The 18907-nt window shown below is 35.9% G+C and overlaps 4 protein-coding genes across 6 annotated transcripts; 3 read left to right on the forward strand and 1 right to left on the reverse strand.

Annotated features, from left to right (window-relative positions):
* The first annotated feature begins 4696 nt into the window (after positions 1-4696).
* On the forward strand, positions 4697-6110 carry LOC145161324 (large ribosomal subunit protein eL33y). Its single transcript, XM_079080826.1, has 5 exons — positions 4697-4830; positions 4926-4961; positions 5063-5291; positions 5392-5434; positions 5904-6110. Exons 1-4 carry the CDS (start codon positions 4799-4801, stop codon positions 5431-5433), a joined length of 339 nt encoding a protein of 112 aa, XP_078936952.1. The 5' UTR covers positions 4697-4798; the 3' UTR covers position 5434; positions 5904-6110.
* A 900-nt stretch (positions 6111-7010) lies between these two features.
* On the forward strand, positions 7011-12450 carry LOC145158605 (uncharacterized). Its single transcript, XM_079077480.1, has 3 exons — positions 7011-7548; positions 12275-12279; positions 12397-12450. Exons 1-3 carry the CDS (start codon positions 7011-7013, stop codon positions 12448-12450), a joined length of 597 nt encoding a protein of 198 aa, XP_078933606.1.
* A 1072-nt stretch (positions 12451-13522) lies between these two features.
* Positions 13523-15256, forward strand: LOC145161322 (putative sugar phosphate/phosphate translocator At3g11320). Its single transcript, XM_079080821.1, has 4 exons — positions 13523-14237; positions 14343-14446; positions 14542-14770; positions 14847-15256. The coding sequence occupies exons 1-4, from the start codon at positions 13530-13532 to the stop codon at positions 14994-14996; spliced, it is 1191 nt and encodes a 396-aa protein (XP_078936947.1). The 5' UTR covers positions 13523-13529; the 3' UTR covers positions 14997-15256.
* Positions 15257-15394: 138 nt separating this feature from the next.
* On the reverse strand, positions 15395-17849 carry LOC145161323 (LIM domain-containing protein WLIM2b). 3 transcript variants are annotated; one of them, XM_079080825.1, is made up of 6 exons: positions 17635-17849; positions 16929-17113; positions 16365-16464; positions 16228-16262; positions 16004-16093; positions 15395-15823 (listed from the first exon to the last, which is right to left on the reverse strand). In XM_079080825.1, exons 2-6 carry the CDS (start codon positions 17061-17063, stop codon positions 15584-15586), a joined length of 600 nt encoding a protein of 199 aa, XP_078936951.1. In that variant the 5' UTR covers positions 17064-17113; positions 17635-17849; the 3' UTR covers positions 15395-15583. The 3 variants fall into 3 exon arrangements, with proteins under 3 accessions (XP_078936951.1, XP_078936949.1, XP_078936950.1); XM_079080823.1 differs by having other exon boundaries at positions 16929-17183; XM_079080824.1 differs by having other exon boundaries at positions 16929-17198.
* Between the last annotated feature and the right edge of the window lie 1058 nt (positions 17850-18907).

Raw genomic sequence — 18907 nt, forward strand, 5'->3', positions numbered from 1 at the left:
ATACCCTCTTGTCGGATGGACACACATTGGCATAATGCCCAGTCTTTCCACATTTGTAGCAAGTCACCTCCTCGCTACATTTCCCAGAGTGCTTTTTCTTGCACTTCTCACACCATTTCACTTCACCTCCTCCTCCTCCAAACTTCTTAGACTTAGAAAATTTGCTTCTCTTGTTGGAACCTGAAGTTCCTTCAAATTTTCTCTTTTCACCAACTTCTGCCCTCTCCAGACCCTTCTCCCTGATCTAAACCTCCACATTCTTAGCAGCCCAGATGGCGGCTTTCAAAGTGGTTGCTTGCTTAACCATCGGACCAAAGTCCGCTGATAATCCGAGGGCAAACTTGTTGACCTTAGAGAGTTCAGTTGGAACTAGGTAAGGAACAAGCTTCATCTTTTCAGTAAAACTAGCAGCGTATTCAGTAACGCTCATCTTTCCCTTCTTTAAATTCTGGAACTCATTATTAATTTCCAAAAGGTCCTGCTCAGAGCAGTATTGCAGTTTCAGTTGTAGCACAAAGTCTTCCCAAGACATCTTACTAACTTCTCCCTTGGGCATCGAATCAGCTAGTAATTTCCACCAGCTCAACACACCAGACTTTAACAGAGGAATTGCAAGTCCGGTCCTTTGTTTGTTGCTGCAGTCACAACTTTCAAACATCGTCTCCATTTCGGAGATCCACTTCATGACTTCCACCGGTGTCGGACTTCCAGATAGACATGGTGGTTTAGATGCCATGAAATCTTTGTATTTGCATCCGCGTCCATCAACTCCTCCATCATGGTTGTTTTGTCTAACTATCGGTGGGTTGGCTTGACCAAGAGTCCCACTATAGTTCCCTCCTACTGATTTCCCTTCATTCAATACGGGCTGTTCAACAGGCATCGTAGTTTCTTCCCTATTCTGTTGTAGTAATCGCCTCGTCTCCTCCATTTGGCGATCCAACATTGTCTGTATCATTGCTTGTACCCCAGCCATCGTCATTGGCTCAGGTGCAGCTCCTACAACAGGTACTTGCTCAACTACTTGAGGTTGAGGCTGTTGATCCTTGTTTCCGTTTGCATTCGCAACTCCACTACGAGTTCTTGCCATTACAATCTATATACCGAATAAGGCGAATTTAGGTCTTTATCCTTGTTAGACAATTTCAATTCCCTTATCACTCCGAAACGTTTACATGTTAGTTCTAATCTCGTAATCATACGCTTAGAATCCTACACACATTAGGTTTCCAGATCCGGTCTGCAACAGACCATAGATCCGAACAAATAATGGCACATATGGCAAACACATAACATTTAGCACATAAGGGCATTTTAGGCATCTTTCCTAAAATAAACTAGTGCTCGTGTCTAAAATATGGGAGACACTCATCTCACAATCATCACTTAGCATTCTAAGTTTAAGTCTAGAAATCGTAGGATATTTCTTAGTTCGCTTAAACTAATGCTTTGATACCAACTGTGACATCCCCTAATTTCTCGGCCAGAAAAGACCGATTTAATTTATGCTTTTTAAAATAAAATCAGAGAAATCTTTTCAAAAGATGTTGCGGAATTGGTCCCCAAACAACATATGATAAAAGTTTATCAAAACCCTTCATTAAGAAGGTATATATTTTCCATATATATCAAAACCTCGGGATGTCATGTTCCGATGCAGATCAAAAGCATAAACAAGACATTATAAGCCTTACTACAATTATTTACAACTACTGGCCTATAATCCAAAAATCTCACGTCATCCTCCGACTATGCTCGGGGTCCACTACCTGTAATCATAAAAAAACTGAGTGGGTCAGGCTTGGGAGCCTGGTGAGCATATAGGGTTTTCAACCCACAGTAATAATAAACTTATTAAGTTCACCAATCAACAATAACCCTGATTACCCGTTCCCGTTATCCTCACTTTACGTCCCTAAACACTTTTCACAAGGGACCTAGCCTAAAGAATATGATCGGGATGGACATTACTGCTAAGGGGTTTCCTCAGCCATACATGTCCTAAAGGTAACCATGAGAGGGATGGAGTACAGCGAATAAACACCCAAGTTCATTAACACCTACAGGTTGCGGGCCTGCTAGTGCTTCCCACTGGACTGTCTAGAAAGTTCGTGGTCGTCATCCAAACTCCGCTAGATGACTGAATCACAAATCACAACGAGGCCTCTCATCACTTTTATTTTATGACACATCACTATCTACCCATGTTCTACCCAACATATTTGTAGATAAAAATACATATACAGTTTAAAACTTGTATAAAACATCAACTCAACAGTCACCTCAAATAAACAATTAATATATTTACATATAGCATGTATTATAATGTAAATACTTCATATCTATGTGTAAAATGAAAGTGACTACACACTCACTTGATTTGATGAAAATCGGGCAACAATTCGTTTCCTAAAACGTTCGTTTCTAATAAAACCGGGAGTTTTATTCAGAAACCAGGCTCTGCGAGGGTCGGGCTTCGAAACCGAAAAGATAAATTTTTCGGGCTTCACGGGCTCTTCGTGGCGTATTCTGGGGCTTATAATCGATACCGGGGCTTTGGGGGATGCTAAGATGAAGAAAATATGAAGAAATGGGTGAAAGATGGTGATTTTCTAAATGTATCCGAGAAGGCTCGCATGACCCTTCTATTTATAGGGGGTCCGAAGTCGGTTCCGGTGGTGGGGTCCGCAGGCGAAGGTGCGCAGGTGGCTGCACGTGCGAAGGCCTCGGTGGCAGCTGCTGATTGGACCGAGGTCTAGTGGTCCATGTGCGAGGCTCGAAGGCTAAGGCGTGCGAGGCTCGATCCAGGTGCGAGCTTCAGATTGGGCCTCCCTTCGGTCGAATCAGAATCCGACACGCAGCTACTGTTCATGCGAGGGAGGTGATACGTGGCTTCGCATGACTCACCAATTTCGGACACGTGGCACTCTTTCAGCGAAGGTGACGTGGCAAAACGTGACTATGCGAATTTTCTCGATTTTCACGCCAAAACTTCTAAAATCCATAACTTTCGCATACGAACTCCGTTTTTGACGTTCTTTATATGCACACGTAGGTAAAATTACGCTCTACAACTTTCGTTTAGACTTCGTCGGCTAATTTTGACTTTAATTTTTATATTATTATTTTTAACAGACCGGGACAGGAAATCCGTTAAAAATTCATAACTTCTTCATCCGACGTCTGTTTTCGTCAGACTTTTTACCGTTGTGCTACTAATGACGAGACCTTTGATTCTCGTTTAGGTCGTGTCGGCTAAAAATCACTCGATCTAAAATTCGAGTTTTTAGCTGTCTACTGCTAAGCTGAAACTTCGAAAAATCATAACTTCCTCATACGAAGTCAGATTTGGGCGTTCTTTTTATACCTACTCTCGGTTTAACGAACACTACAAGTTTCGTTTAGATCACTAAGGCCAAAAAGTAGTTTATCAAAAACTCACTTTTTACGACATTCGGCCCCGTGCCGGTTTGTCGCGAAACTTCGACAGGTCATAAGTTCTTAGTTATAACTCGGATTTCGGCATTCTTTATATATTTGTAATATTTGTCACGCCCACTTCAAGTTTCTTAATAGATATCGGCTTTATCTAAAATTTAATTTTTGACGCTCATTTTTATTCTTAATTAATTAAGCCCTAATAATTAAGCATAAAACACATAATTCACATAATTCCTTTTCATTTCTTCAAAATGAGTTACAAAGGTTAACCTAGACTATAATATCAATATAAATGTCTAGCCTAGAAACACGGGCATTACATATATATATATATATATATATATATATATATATATATATATATATATATATATAAATTGTTATAATTAAGAGCATAAAAATTATATTTATTGTAGAAGAAATATAATGGTCGAAATTTTAAAAAAAGCAAATATAATTATTATACTGCAAATCAAAAAGCTTTATATATAGGTTGATTGTACCAAAAAATATATATTTTTAGTAGGTTTTTATTTGATAAACCATTGAAAATCTAGCTTAAATAATACATGTTATAGTTTTGAAACTTAATAACATACTCAATTTGATAAACTCAATAACATACTCAATTTAGGGTATATAAAATATGTGTACACTTAATAAATAGCCTAAATAAATATTTATACGTATACTATGAAGAACAAATTTATAATATTTATCAGTTTAGGTAAGGGATTCATCAATTTTAAAGTGAAAAAAGACCGGAAGAAAAAAAGAAAAACGATAAATAGGTAAATGATTAATGTGCTATTATATTAAACCATATTTTTTGGCTTAACTTATTTAGTCATTATGTCCAGAAACATCATCAGATGTACATATTAGGTGTTTAAGTCATTATACATATTAAGTAACAAAAAGTCAAAAACAACCCTTTATTTTGATCATTCTAACTTTCGGTTCCTTATATTTTCAGGTTCAGTTCAGTTTGTCGGGTCCGATTTCAACTTTTTTTCATACACTTAATTTGATGATAAACTAATAATACCTTTGATTGCTGATTCTTGAAAAAATTATTTCGAAACAAGAAATGTCTAACGATAAGTAAATTTAACGTACATTTTGTCAAAGGAAGTAAGTAAGCATGATATTTATGGACAGGTCAAACAATAATCTGGGCTAAGCAATCTTGAAACCCAACCATCTTCAAGCCCACAAATTTATATCCAAAGCCCTAACTTTCTTTGCTCCCGAATAATCCACATCTATAAAAGTATAAATCATCGTCTCGTATGAGATCTAGGGTTTTATTCGTTCTTATCAGTGCAGGCGGTCGGTAAGTTTCTGCTCAAGGAAGATGGTGAAGGGTCGTCAAGGGGAAAGAGTCAGGTATAATGCTATTCTCTTCTGTGAACCCTTAGTCTCCTAATCATATTCAAAATCTGTTTGGAACATATTTGCTTACTTATGATTTTCAATTTCAGACTCTACACCAGAGGAACGATTCTGGGCTACAAGAGGTAAAGTAAAGTTCATCTTCTAAATAACATTGATAAGATTGTTCAATGAAATTGTTATTGAAATCGGAAGTTTATTGACGTTTTCTCATGTTTTGGTTCAGGTCGAAGTCGAACCAGTACCCAAATACATCGTTGGTTCAAATTGAAGGAGTTAACACGAAAGAGGAGGTAGGATGGTATCAAGGGAAACGGATGGCGTACGTCTACAAGGCAAAGGTGAAGAAGAACGGATCACATTACAGGTGCATTTGGGGAAAGGTTACTAGGCCTCATGGTAACACTGGTATTGTGCGTGCTAAGTTCACGTCTAATCTTCCTCCCAAATCCATGGTAATTCACACTTATAAATCAGAAATGAAACATATTTACAGCATATTGAATGATTTCTGGTGTCAGAATTTGATAAATGCTTGTCTCTTTCGTTTTGCAGGGATCTAGGGTTAGAGTGTTCATGTACCCAAGCAATATTTGAGGTATCTTTTATACATTTTCTTCTTCATTTTGTTTTTACTTGTTAGAAATATGTTATTCAATTGATTGTTTATGAATTTTTGAGGGGATGAAAACCTGTAATTTAAGTCTTCAATTCATCATTTTGCTACATTCTAGCTAGTTGATTCTCCTGTCTAATAAGCTGACAAATAGAAATAAGTTGACCCACAATCATTTACTAGATTTATTAATCATTCATCGCTGTTAAACATCTGATTCCTTGAACATGTATGTGTATGATCTCTATGCATACACAAATATGTCAACCAGCACAATTGATAGAAAATTTGCACATGCTGATCATATTGATAAGTTGTAGCTTCTAGTGTGTAGTATCCCTATGAAATGTTGTTGCCAATGGAGAGGTTGTTATATTCTTGATTTGCAACTACAATGCTTGCTTGAAGTTTCACTTGATTGTAATTCATTGTAATCTCTTTGTGCTTGCAGGTTTATTCAACATTGGTATGAGGATGTTGCTGCTTTTATTTTCATTGTTCTTGTAGTAGTTTTTTGATGGTTTGTGATGGAAGCTTTTATTTTTTTATATGGAAACATGTCTAGAGCATTACAATGTCTTCTACCTTTTCTTAAAGAGAGCAAGACTACATGTTCAAATGAATTTCATCATTATATACTATGCATGTTATGATCAAATTCTAATAGGATATCGTTTTGGACCAAGGTAAAATTGTTTAAATCAAGTTGAAGATTGATGGTTTTCATTATGCAAGATCCTACCAAATTGAAGTAATTGTTATATTGATATCATTTTTCAATTCTATATCTACTATACAAGCGACAACAAAACTTGATGCATAAAAAAACAAATATTTGTTTAACAATTATAAAATCATGGTATAAAATTACTACTCACGATGTTGTGAAGCCATGTGTCTTTATTAAGCCACATTGATGTTTGGCATAGAGCTCGATGGATGAATTGTTTAGGCTTGATTTTGTGTTGGATGGAATCATGGAATAATTATTAAGGCTATGTGTTCGATTTATGAGAGTATGTGGTATGGGTCTTGTTGAGACTCGTTGTGGCTGAGGTGGATGACGGAAATGCCGTCGTAACGGGGGAACACCGACCCGACCCCCCCCCCCCCCCCCCTCCTCTACTCGTTGCATCTTGTTGAGCCGATTCTCGTGGCCGTTGTGAGGTATTGAAACGGGAAAAAAAGATATGTTGGGCATTCAAAATTTTTAAAAAAAAATTTAGCTTTTTACCTTTATATATATACTCGTTTTAATTCAATTATTACATCTTTGTATCATTCTTTCTATATTTTATACACTTTCTTTAATCAAAAAATGGAAAAAAACCCAAACACCCCCCTCCATCGTCAAACCCAAACACCCCCCTCCATCATCAAACCCAAACACACAACCAAACACAACCTCGCTTCTCGGATTTGCGGGTTATGAATTTTTTTTAACCTTTTATCGTCCCAAGGTGCTGCTTTCAATCCCGCTTCACCACCACTGCAATTTCCCAACTCACCTTATCTTCAACAAAATTTGCAACAAAATATTTTCCCTACTTTTGCTTCGATGCAACAAACAACCACCCAACCACCACCTACAACACAACCATCGGTTGAAGTGGAAGCGGGAGGTAGTAGGAGAGGGAAAGGGAAAGCAAAATCAAAAGGGAAATCGATGGCGGTTGAAACAGAAAATACAGACGTTCCACTATGGTGGACACCGAAGGAGGAATATGCTTTGACGACGGCTTGGTGTACTACTTCAAAAGACGAACTCCGCGGAAATGGAATGAAGAAAAGAGCTTATTGGGGGGCGGTGCGCAACAAGTTTCACGCTATTTTGAAGAAAAAACCGTATCGCAACAATGACATGTTGAGCAGCAAATGGGGTCAAATAACTAAGCGGTGCAACAAATTCAACGATATTTACAACCGGTTTGAGGCGCAACAGCAAAGCGGAACCGACTTCGATTTGTTCAAATCTGCAAAGGAACAATATTGGTTCGAAATGGGACATGTTTTCGACTTTGAAAAATCATGGGAGTTATTGCGAGCGGATCCAAGGTGGAATAAAACGCCTATTTGTCAGAGGTTCAATCCAAAAGGTCTCGCAATTCGAGCTCGGTTGATAGCTTATTTTATTTCCTTATTTTTATTAGTTTATTTTAGTATTTTAACTCTTTTTATCATTATTGCATTGTATTTTATTTATTTTCTTTATTATGGATCATACCGGGTGTTTTTTATGTTGCATGAGGTATTTTGTAGGGTTTTCGGTGTTCGTTGCGGACGCGGGTTGATTGGAAACGGGATTAGTGGGCTCTCGAGACATTGTTGGGCTTGGCGGATCCATAAAAGGAGATTTGGGCCTTAAGAGTTAAAGACTTGGATATTTTGGGCTTGTAAAGATGGGTCATAAACATTTAATTTGGGCTTGGAGCATCCATTCCTTAAAGCTAAAAGATGATTGGTTGGTTTAAATCACATGGATATGGAGGGGACCAAAGGAATCTTTGGTAGTGGAAGGATGGAGTGGAGGAATGAAGGACCAATAGCATTACAACAACATTTGCGCGGGTGGAATTTTCGTCGCGCGGGTACCCGCGCAACTGCCCAGTTTTGGGCATTTTGGTCATTTGGCTTGCCATTACCTTGGGGGATCAGATCTAGCAGCCATAACTTCGATTTTACACCATTGGAGACCAGAAGAAGGCGATTTTGGAACTCAAGACTCATTTCTTTTCATCTTTCCAAGTTATTGGTAGTTTCTTTATGCAATTAGACTTTTGTGATTGTTGTTCTATTGCCATGAGTGGCTAAACTCTCTATTTTGGTAGATCTTGGCTAAAACCTCTGAATGTTTGTGGGTTTTTGAAGGATTTATGCTTATTTATCATTTATCTTATGTCTATGATTCTAGTTCATATTTCATATGCTTGTTTAGTGCTTTGATCATGAGCTTGGTACTTTAATAAGCAATTGTTGGTTTATTTCTTTGGTTTAGCATTGAATCATTGGATTTACTTAGAACAAATGCTTTATGATGGTAGAAATCATCTCTAGCTTATGAATCATAACTCCTTTATGGATGTGTAAGCATTGACATCCTCTAGGAATTGGGGATTTCTTCATTCTTAAGGCTAATCAATTTCTTGGGTTCAATTGCTTCAATTGACCCTTGATCTTGATTAAGAAGGTGTGTTGTGGGCTTCCCCAACCTCCATACTACCTATGAGAAATCTTGGCGTATCATGCTTCATGATTGCTATAACCAATTTGGGATGAATGATAAGCTTCATGTTAAATCCTAATGATAAACACACAAATGTTCATTGTGTTGAATTGCCTTGGTTTACCAATTCTCTCCAATTTGTGAGCATCTCACTTTCTTGCTTAATTGCAAGTTTTTAGTTATTCAAGTCTTTTAGTTTTCAAGCAATCATAACACCCCCCCCCCCCCCCTTTTTAGTTTAATTGTAGTTAGTTAGTTTATTTTCACTAGTTCTATTGGATTGCATTGGTGATTGAATACAACCATTTCCCAGAGGATCGATACCCTTTTTTACCATTATATTACGTTTTATTTGCAAACAAAGGGTGTAATTTGCTTAGTGGACTTGACATCCCACCAAGTTTTGGCGTCGTTGCCGGGGACACCGACCTAAACGCTGACACCGATGAGATCCCGGATGATATCGAGGAGATATCCCCACCACGACGACCGTCCGGACGCGACAAAGCGAGGCGCGTTGCAAGACATGCAGAGGAGGTTGAGGCGAAAACAAAAGATGCGGCGGAAACGAGAGCGAAATTCGACGAGCACAATTTATTAATAAAAGAAAAAAAATGACTTGAAACGTCGTCATTTGGAGTTCCTAGAAAGGCAGACACGAGAGAAGCAGACGCAAAAAGAGAGGAAACTAATGACACATCAGTTGTCAATTCTTCGGACGAGCGAGGAGGGTTTGGCGCCTGCTGATCTAGCGGTGCTACAAACGATGAAGGAACAAATTAGGAAGCAATATTTGGGTTAATTAGGATTTTATGAGTAATTTGAATGATATTTTAGTTATGACTTTAGGTTTAAAATTATGTTTTTTTTAATTGTAATCGTAATTTTAGATTTGAAATATTATGTTTTTTTTTTTTGGTTTTTAAAATTTTATGTTTTATAAAAATATATTCATTTTAGTGAAAAAACGTAAAAAGGAAAAAAAAACGAAAAAGGAAAAAAAACAAAAAAGGAAAAAAAAACCAAATTCGAAAAAAAAATCAAAAATAAAAAATATTTATTCTCAAAAAGTTGGTTTGCATCTTGTTGCTCATTTCCCCACTTGGTGTTATAACACCATTTGCTTATGTGGCATGTGAGGTGACATAACTTGGTGTTGCATCTTGTTGCCCACACCCAATGCTCTGAACTGATATTTGATGTTACCTTCGCTTTCGATATATAAATTGATATTTGAGATTACCGTAGGATGATCCTACATCCGATCCTATAGTATAATCCTAGGTCCAATCTTGCTACAAGGATGATCCTATTTCTATTAGAATCATCATTTTTTTCTCGTAAAATTTTTCGATCAATATCATGATTTTAAGAAAGGTGGCTCAAACTAATGTTTACTATCATTATCTATTATTGTTATTGTTGCAAAATAATTTAATAATTACCAACACGAAGGTTTTATATTCAATAAAGGTTTCATAAAAATGGAATGGTAATTATATTTCCATGTTAACCAGATGCTTGGGTTGATAGTTTTATTCTTATTTTCTTAGAAATAAAATCTTGATGTTTGATTTTTTTTTCTCTCCCAAAAATAAGGTTTTCTTAAAACAGATTGGCACGGCCTAATAATGTTGTGACCGTGTTAACTGAATTAATGAAGACCATGCCATCTCTTAGACCGCCTATTGTGATTGAAGGGTGCCTCTTTGATCCATAATGTCATTCATGTGTTGTTTAAGTATGTATGGTAATATAGTAAGAGAACATGACTGGTTGTGAAGGAGAACATCGCAAGGGAATGCATGACTGAAAGGGACCTATTATCGTTTCTTTGATGAGCCCATGTTATGATGAAACGTTTGTAGGAGACCAACATTGGGTCATACATTAATATGGTTGTCACTTAGGCTATACGATCAGGGGACCTTACAAACACAACATTACGAAAAAATATAATTTGTTTGTGGCATGTTTTTATACACTTGCATGTGTGGTTTGCAACTTTATATATATGCAAATATATAACTATACAATATGTATAAATCATGTATACGTTGAGTATTAATGTAACTATAAAGTTTCCCGCCTAAGCTTTTGAAGCTTATAAGTTTTTGGTAAGTAGTCAATATGACTATATAAGAAATAAGAATAAAGATCGAGTATAGTGATTCTTATTTATAAAAATAAAGGCGACGTACAAAGTTGCAGGAACTATAGATGTATTAAGTTACTTAGTTATACCCTAAAATTATAGGATCGAGTATTATATGGTAGGTTAAAAAGCATCATGACTGTTTTATAAAACCAATTCGGTTTCGTGTCTGTGAGGTCAACAACTAAGGCGGTCCATCTCCTTACACATATTTGGGAGAAATATAGAAAAAGAAGTAGGGATCTTCATATGGTGTTTATCAACTTGGAAAAAAGAATATCATAGTATACCTTGAGAGACGATTTAGTGGACCTTAGAAACTAGAGAGGACCCGAGGAGATATGTCATGGATATACGTGATATGTATTGTCGATCTAAGACTTGGGTTTGTACCCCAATCGGTGACATATAATCATTTTTAGTTGAAATTGGGCTCCAATAGAGTTCGGATGCCCTTTTTTTTTCCATGTTATTGTTTAACTGTTCATATTGACTTACCGTTTCCTTATTTGCCTCATTTTGCACGTTTTCGGGTTCATATGTTTGTTCCATGTTTTTGTCATGTTTTGCGTTACTGCTAACTCTGATGTAATTTTTCCTTCTTAGAGTTATCTATAGGTCATCGTAACGAACATGTCGGAAGATAACTATATGACACGGTCATTCTTCAAGAAAGATTGTCAGCATTCTATCTCCCCTATCCATCTAAATGCAGTGGCGGAGCCATGAGTTTTGATATGGGGGTACAAACATTATCAATATATATTCTATGTAGTTATTATATCCCGGACATTAAAAAACATTGTACAATATCTTAAGTTGGGGGTACAATAACATAGAACATGTTTACAAATAAATTTTTTTATATACATAAAATAATTTTTTGGGGATGCTGTAGTACCCCCAACGCCCCATCTAGCTCCGCCACTATCTAAATGGATTTCCAATGTATGTTGGTGTGTCAAAATGATTATACACATACACTATTACAAAACACAACATGATAGTTTACAAATAGTAGATACAGATTTGGTTCAGTTTATGAAATCATCTCAAATTTGTGTTTATGCTTCATTTTCGTTACAACATTCGTTTGTTTCATTTTCTTTACAAAATTAGTTAATTTGGCAACAGAATGCAAGCATTAACAAAATAACATAAGAGAAAATTAGTAACTTTTAATAAAGTGGTGAGATTTTGTTCCCTTCAAGCGAAATACAAGTGTTAGAGTATCATTAAAGAGTAAAGATGAGCACACTAGATCAATTACCGAGCCCGAGTCGGTATTGACCTAAACCCGAACCGATTCCAAAGATTCAACAAGGTGCTCAATTCCCACTTTCACCTCAAATTGGGATTGAGTACTACCCCGTTCGGTTTCATCATTTTCTCCGAAATATTGATCCCAAACTGAAACAACCAAACATTTTGTTGAACATTTCAGGAACTGTTTGTCAAACGCCTAGTTGTTTACATCCCTACATGTAGAGGTGTAGGTGTTAAAACAGTTAAATATTATAGACGAATAAATAATATCATAATACATAATATTTATACAATTAATAGAAAACTAGAAAAGATTCCCCGGCGTTGCCGGGGTCGGAAGGTATTGCTTTGTAAAGTAAAGTAGCATGTTGGTTGCTTTTTGTCCGTTAATGTGAGGGTAATTTGGTCTTTTCAGGTAGTAGGGACTGAATTTGTCACCATGGGTAAACCATATGGACCATTTATGTAATTTTGGCGGTGGTGGTGGTGGTGATGACAGATGGTGGGTGGGTTTATGGTATTGGGTGAGTATTTTCTAATAAATAAAACATTAATTTAAAACCAAAAAGAGAATGTTAAATCTGGTAAACCACAGGGACCAATCGTGTAATTTTGTCTAACAATAATAATAATAATGACGAGGGACCATTTCTGCCAAAAGACTAAATACTAATAATATGTAATAAAAGGCGAGGGTTATGAAAAATTCAAACCAAAGTGAAAGGGTTGTTTGTGAACAAAAGCATAAAGATGAAGGGTCAATGTTGTAAGTTGGAGGACCAAAATTGACAAAAAAGGTGCCACACTTTACTGTTAAAACTTTTCATAACTTTAATAATAACTAGAAAGGTTACCCCGCTACGCGGGGCCAGAAGCTTTCAATGTTGTTTCCGAATTGATAAATATGACAGACATAGAAAGTGCAATGATGAAAAGTCCGGGCTTTGCCCCAGACAAAAAATATAAAAGTTTTGACTGCAAGGACCAGAAGTGTGAAAATTGCTAAAGAATTAAAGGGGTAGGAATTAGCAATTTTTTAGAAAAGGGATCAAAGTTGTCAAACCGTTAAAGTTTTTAAATATTAAAAGGTTCCAAAAAAGTGTAAAAATATTGATTGCAAGGACCAAAAGTGTCAAAATGGGTAAAGAATAATGAGCAAAGTTGCCAAAAAACATCCAAATTTAGTATTTCTAACTTCCAACAATAATACATGGACCAATTCTGCCAAAAAAATGGGAAGTTGAATGGAACACAAACAAAAAGACATGAATAAATTAATTAAAGAAGTACAGGGACCGGATATATAAATCAAGGGACCTGGACAAAATATGCCAACTTCACTATTACTTCCTCCACAACTTTAATATATATATAATAATATAATAATAATAATTATAGTTCTAACTTGTAATATCTCTCTCTCAATCGGAGCAATGCATAATCTTCGTCGGTCCTCAAAACGCGACCCACCACCCTCTCCTACTCTATCCTTCTCACGTTTTCACTTCCTTATTTTTCATTTCATTTCATCTTCTTCTCTCTCTCTCTCTCTCTCTCTCTCTCTCTCTTGGTCCCCTGATGTTTTCTCCTCCAGTTTCATTGCGCTCTGTGCACTAATTAGTAATTACACAGAGAGGAACACAGCAACCGATTATACTCTACTTTTTGCTGTTTCCAATTCCCAAATGTCGGCAATAAAGAGCCCCCCATCGAGCAAATTGTTTACGTTAGGGCTCGTATCAGCATGGTACTCATCGAACATTGGTGTGTTGTTACTCAACAAATACTTGTTAAGCAATTACGGATTCAAGTACCCAATATTTCTTACAATGTGTCACATGTCCTCCTGCGCTTTGCTCAGCTACATCGCCATTGCATGGATGAAAATAGTCCCTTTGCAGACCATCCGATCTCGTGTTCAATTCGTTAAAATCTCTGCTTTGAGTCTAATCTTCTGTGCCTCGGTTGTCAGTGGTAATATCTCGCTTAGGTATTTGCCTGTATCGTTTAATCAAGCAATTGGCGCTACGACGCCATTTTTCACGGCGGTGTTTGCGTACCTCATGACTTTGAAGAGTGAAGATTGGCTTACGTATATCACCCTCATTCCTGTAGTCACCGGCGTTGTTATCGCCAGTGGGGTATGTTTTCATCTCTATTCTTTTTCAATTGGATAAGAATCTACTGAAATTAGTCAAATCAGCTCCGATTTTGAGTATGTTCTTTTGCTAATTTCACTTCTTTAGGGCGAGCCAAGTTTCAATCTGTTTGGATTCATAATGTGTGTTGGTGCGACAGCTGCCAGAGCACTCAAAACCGTGGTACAAGGGATATTGCTTACTTCTGAAGGGTAAACATTTCTTCATTACCATAATCTATCAAGGTCCATTGATTTGTATCAAGGCTGTTATATCTGACGAGTAAATACGTGTTATTTTGCTTAAGTGAGAAGCTGAACTCCATGAATCTCCTTCTGTACATGGCTCCTATTGCTGTCATACTCCTGCTTCCAGCAACAATGTACATGGAAGAGAATGTGGTCGGCATAACAATAGCACTCGCTAGACAAGATTTTGGGATCATTTGGCTCTTGATTTTCAACTCTTCACTTGCTTACTTTGTGAATTTAACCAATTTTTTGGTCACAAAACATACAAGCGCCCTTACACTTCAGGTTAGTATCATTGGGTCATTGACAATTACAAAAGTTTATAGAAGTTTTCATCTTTTTAACTGGTTGATTGGTGCAGGTCCTTGGAAATGCAAAGGGAGCAGTAGCAGTAGTTGTCTCAATATTAATTTTTAGGAATCCTGTTTCTGTGACTGGGATGGCTGGCTACACACTCACAGTTCTTGGTGTTATTCTCTATGGAGAAGTTAAGAAACGTAGCTCCAAATGAGAAAATGTTACTGTTTTTAACTTTTAACTTAAGCTGAGTTGACTCGTTTTTTGCTTCTGCATTCAAGGACACGGCATTGATAGGAACAATTTTGGCAAGGAAACCCTTAGGCTAACACATCTCTAGACTTTCCCCAATTAGAGAAAATTCTTCTTTTGTTACATTCTTTATGGAAAAAGAGTTGTAGAATTAATCCCACAAAATTACATTATATCAAGTTTGTAGTGATTTATCTGTTTAAAAACTTTTCAAAATCCCAAGATTAGGGTGTGTTGGATACCCCTTTTCCATGATTATATCTATTCAACAGTTGTTTCTGGGGTGGTATCTTTGAAACCATAAGAAACACGCAAGAAAAAAGAGAGTTTTGAGTGTATGAGAAATAAGTCACAACTAAATTTCAAGTACAGAGGGAGTAGTATGTTTAGATAAATATGGGCACCCATGGAACCAACCAATCAAACAAAAGGAAGTCAATAAGTCGAAAGGAAAGCTTACTCATCAAACGATAACCAATAAAAGACAAACACAAGCAAAACAAGCTGAAAACTTTGTTGGAAAATGGTAAGAAGATGAAGATGATGAACTTAAACTTCTGGGATAGAAGCTGCAGCTGCTGTTGCTGCTGCTGCTGCTGCTGCAGAGCGCTTAATGGATGCAGACTTGATGAGATGATTGTAGCTCCCCTTCTCCTTGAAGAGCTGTGAGAAATGATGCTTGCAATACAAAATCCCCTCCAATGCTGCATAGTTTGACGGAGATAAAGAACAGCCTCCATGGGAGCACTTGAAACAAGACTTGTGGTATGATTCATTCTCCACTGTTACCTGAATTAAATAACAAATACCAATCAGAATATTAGAAAAAAGGGCAAATGCCAACAGCCAACATGTGGGAGGTAATCACAATGTGCTCAAATGTAAACCTGATACCTTACTTATGGATTCTCATCTTCTTAAGTGACATTGTGATTTTTAAGCATGAAATGAATAAGCCTTATAACATACCTTCTCGAGAGGATAAGCAGTTTTGCCACAAGTAGCACATTTCTCTTGAGTCCCCGAAAACATGCCTGCAGCTTTGCTCGGTGACTTTGTCTACACATATAATCATAATTAGGTGTTGTTTCTTTTTGACCATTTAACCCTTAAATATCTTTCAAACATCATTTAATGACAAAAAAAATAAAAATCATGGCCTAATATTTATGTAAAAAAGACCGAAATTTTACCAGCATTGGAGATAACTTCTCAGCCGCCTTTGCAGCTGTAAAAAAAAAAAAAAAAAAACCCGACAACCCGTCAAAGATTCAAACTAAAAATGATCAAAAGAACCTACAAAATGCAAATGAGAATGAAAAAAGCATACGTGATTGGAAGTTTTTGTTGAAATTTCCACTCTCCTTGAAGAGCTGCTCAAAGTGAGGCTTGCAGTAGAGCACACCTTCCATTGATGAGTAATTGCTCAACTGAAATGTAACTATAATTACTCAGTCTAAAATCGGTGCAATGTCATTCAAATTCAAAACAATTTTCATTGGTATTAGATTTTAAAATAGGTTAGACTTGCATTCTTGATTTATCTTTTTATTTCCACAATTTCGTATAAACTCATCAATTCTTGCTGCATTTTATAAGAATGATAAATAGTTTGCAATGAAAAGTCAACTATAACTGGTCTGAAAGTCAACCATTCTTGATTATCAATAAACTATACAGTTGTGCCCATTTCATTATCTTAATTCATAATGGACAAGCATATTACAAGGAATGTTAATTAGAATAATGTCCCCTGAACAAATATCTTAGATCCACAGGCGCCATTAATGATTATCAACATAATTTACATCAATTCCAGAACTAATTATCGTACAATTAAAATATAGATCATAAGAAATAAACATTAAAAGAAAATTATTCATCATCATCATACCTTAAGGGTACCTTTGCAATGGCTACACTTGAAGCAAGATTTGTGATAATCAATACCATCAGCAGACAAAAGCTCCACTGGGTAAACAGTCTTCCCACAAGCCTTGCATTTTTGCTGTGTTCCGGTAAAAGACATAATTGCCCTTTTCCCCTATGGATCTGATCTCGATCTTTTCCTCTACCTCCCTATTGTCAACAACCAATCAGATGTGAAACCTTTATACCCTTTTCAATTCAATTCAATCTGAACCAACACCTGTAAAAGAAAATCCTAAAGCCTTTCAACTTTACCAATCCGATCTGATGGAAAAATGAACATAAATTGCTGAAAAGATCTGAGATTTTGAAACCCCGTCGAAATCAAAGTTGCATTTGTTTCAAAGAAGAGTTGGGCTTGTTGAAATCATCAGTTTCTAGTCATTAATTGTTGAAAACTGAAAAGAACCTACTATTACGAAACCCCATCATATCAAAGTTGCTTTTAGCTTTAGAAATGACTGGGGTTATGTTGGAATCGTCAATTTTAAGAACAACATGAACATCAAGAGCAGAAAAGATCTACTATTTTGAAATCCCATCATAATCAAATTTGCTTTATATTTTAAAAAAAGTTGGGTTTGGTCGTATCATCAATCTCGAGAAAGCACTACGAACATAAACTGCTGGATGTTATATCTTTTGAAAGAAAGATTAGATTGGTAACATACCTTTGATAAATTCAGATAGTTTTGTTGAAATTTGAGTTGGATTTGTCGATCGAAGTCAAAATCCTTCTGTTTTCAGAGGTCAAATTGTGGGGAATGTCTGAGAAGGATGGACGCAGCGCAAAGAAATGGGTTTTTTTGGGAAACTGTGTGATATTTATATATCAACCAACGCCGGGGAAGAGATGTGCTTTTTGCAAGCGTTAGTGGATGGAGCGAAGATGATGATAATGAAATAGATGAAAGATTCTTGACTGATTTACAAAATTAGTCCCTTATGTATCTCCAACATGCAGAAATTTCCTATTTTACTTCAGTTTACACATATAGGTCATACGGATCTTTGGATATACTCATATACCCATTTGTACAAAAGTAATATCTAATTTTGATGGATTTATTAACTTTTATTAGTTAGTTAATAAATAATCTCCAAGACTCTAACTGCTATGGAATATGGATACAAAATATTTGTATGATCAATAATACAGGGCCAGTTTTGTAATTTCCTCTATTTCTTTGCTGGAAACGCATTGGCTCATGTTTGGCTGTTTGTCGCCATTTCATTTAACGTATGCTGACCAAACACTCTCCTTTTTCTACTTTTATTTTCTTTTCCATAAAAAATAAAGGAAAAAACATATTATTTTATTTTTAATATTCGAGAAAGAGACTGTCATAATCTGGGTAGAACCGGTAGAAGTAGAACTTTTACCATGCTTTACATTATCGATTACTACGTGTGAGACCCGTATATTATACGGGTTAATTTTTTTTAAAAAACTAAACATTAAAATGTAAGCAGTAAACATTTTCTAATGTAAAACTTTAAAATAAGAAAGGAAGAAACATATTAATTGCAATTTAATTTCATATATAGTATATTTAATACCTTACATATATAAATATATAACTTTAATTTTAAAAATTGAAACAAATCAGAAATTGACAAGTGGATAATATTTATTTCAAAAATACCACAAAATGACAAGTGTCAAAACTCATGATAGATTGACAAGTGGCAATAAAAACCTTCATTTATTAGAAAGGATTCCTTTTGTATCATAATAAAAAACAAAGAAATATATTATTTTGGTTTATAAATCCTTTTATAAACTAAAGATAAAATTACAATTGGGCTCTTTGGTTTTGGTTTGTCAAAACTTACATAGAGTGACAACTATCAAAATGTCTTATGCATTGCCCCTATAGTTTCAACTTTTTTGTGTGTTTGGTCATTTACGCATATAAATGACTTTTCTATTCTTTTTAACTT

This window comes from Lactuca virosa, chromosome 2 (genome assembly GCF_052849685.1).
Source record: "Lactuca virosa cultivar CGN04683 chromosome 2, Lactuca_virosa_CGN04683_v6, whole genome shotgun sequence".
In the NCBI taxonomy this organism is placed as follows: domain Eukaryota; kingdom Viridiplantae; phylum Streptophyta; class Magnoliopsida; order Asterales; family Asteraceae; genus Lactuca; species Lactuca virosa.

Bases quoted from the DNA above. Each gene is read 5' to 3' on its own strand.
- LOC145161324 (XM_079080826.1), top strand. From the start codon at position 4,799: ATGGTGAAGGGTCGTCAAGGGGAAAGAGTCAG. The intron at 4,831-4,925 runs GTATAATGCTAT...TTTCAATTTCAG, and splicing joins CGTCAAGGGGAAAGAGTCAG to ACTCTACACCAGAGGAACGA. The intron at 5,292-5,391 runs GTAATTCACACT...TTCGTTTTGCAG, and splicing joins ATCTTCCTCCCAAATCCATG to GGATCTAGGGTTAGAGTGTT.
- LOC145161323 (XM_079080825.1), bottom strand. From the start codon at position 17,063: ATGTCTTTTACCGGAACACAGCAAAAATGCAAGGCTTGTGGGAAGACT. The intron at 16,263-16,364 runs GTATGCTTTTTT...TTTTTTTTACAG, and splicing joins CAACAAAAACTTCCAATCAC to CTGCAAAGGCGGCTGAGAAG. The intron at 16,094-16,227 runs GTAAAATTTCGG...TTATATGTGTAG, and splicing joins AGAAGTTATCTCCAATGCTG to ACAAAGTCACCGAGCAAAGC.
- LOC145161322 (XM_079080821.1), top strand. From the start codon at position 13,530: ATGCATAATCTTCGTCGGTCCTCAAAACGCGACCCACCACCCTCTCCT. The intron at 14,238-14,342 runs GTATGTTTTCAT...TCACTTCTTTAG, and splicing joins GCGTTGTTATCGCCAGTGGG to GGCGAGCCAAGTTTCAATCT. The intron at 14,771-14,846 runs GTTAGTATCATT...TGATTGGTGCAG, and splicing joins CAAGCGCCCTTACACTTCAG to GTCCTTGGAAATGCAAAGGG.
- LOC145158605 (XM_079077480.1), top strand. From the start codon at position 7,011: ATGCAACAAACAACCACCCAACCACCACCTACAACACAACCATCGGTT.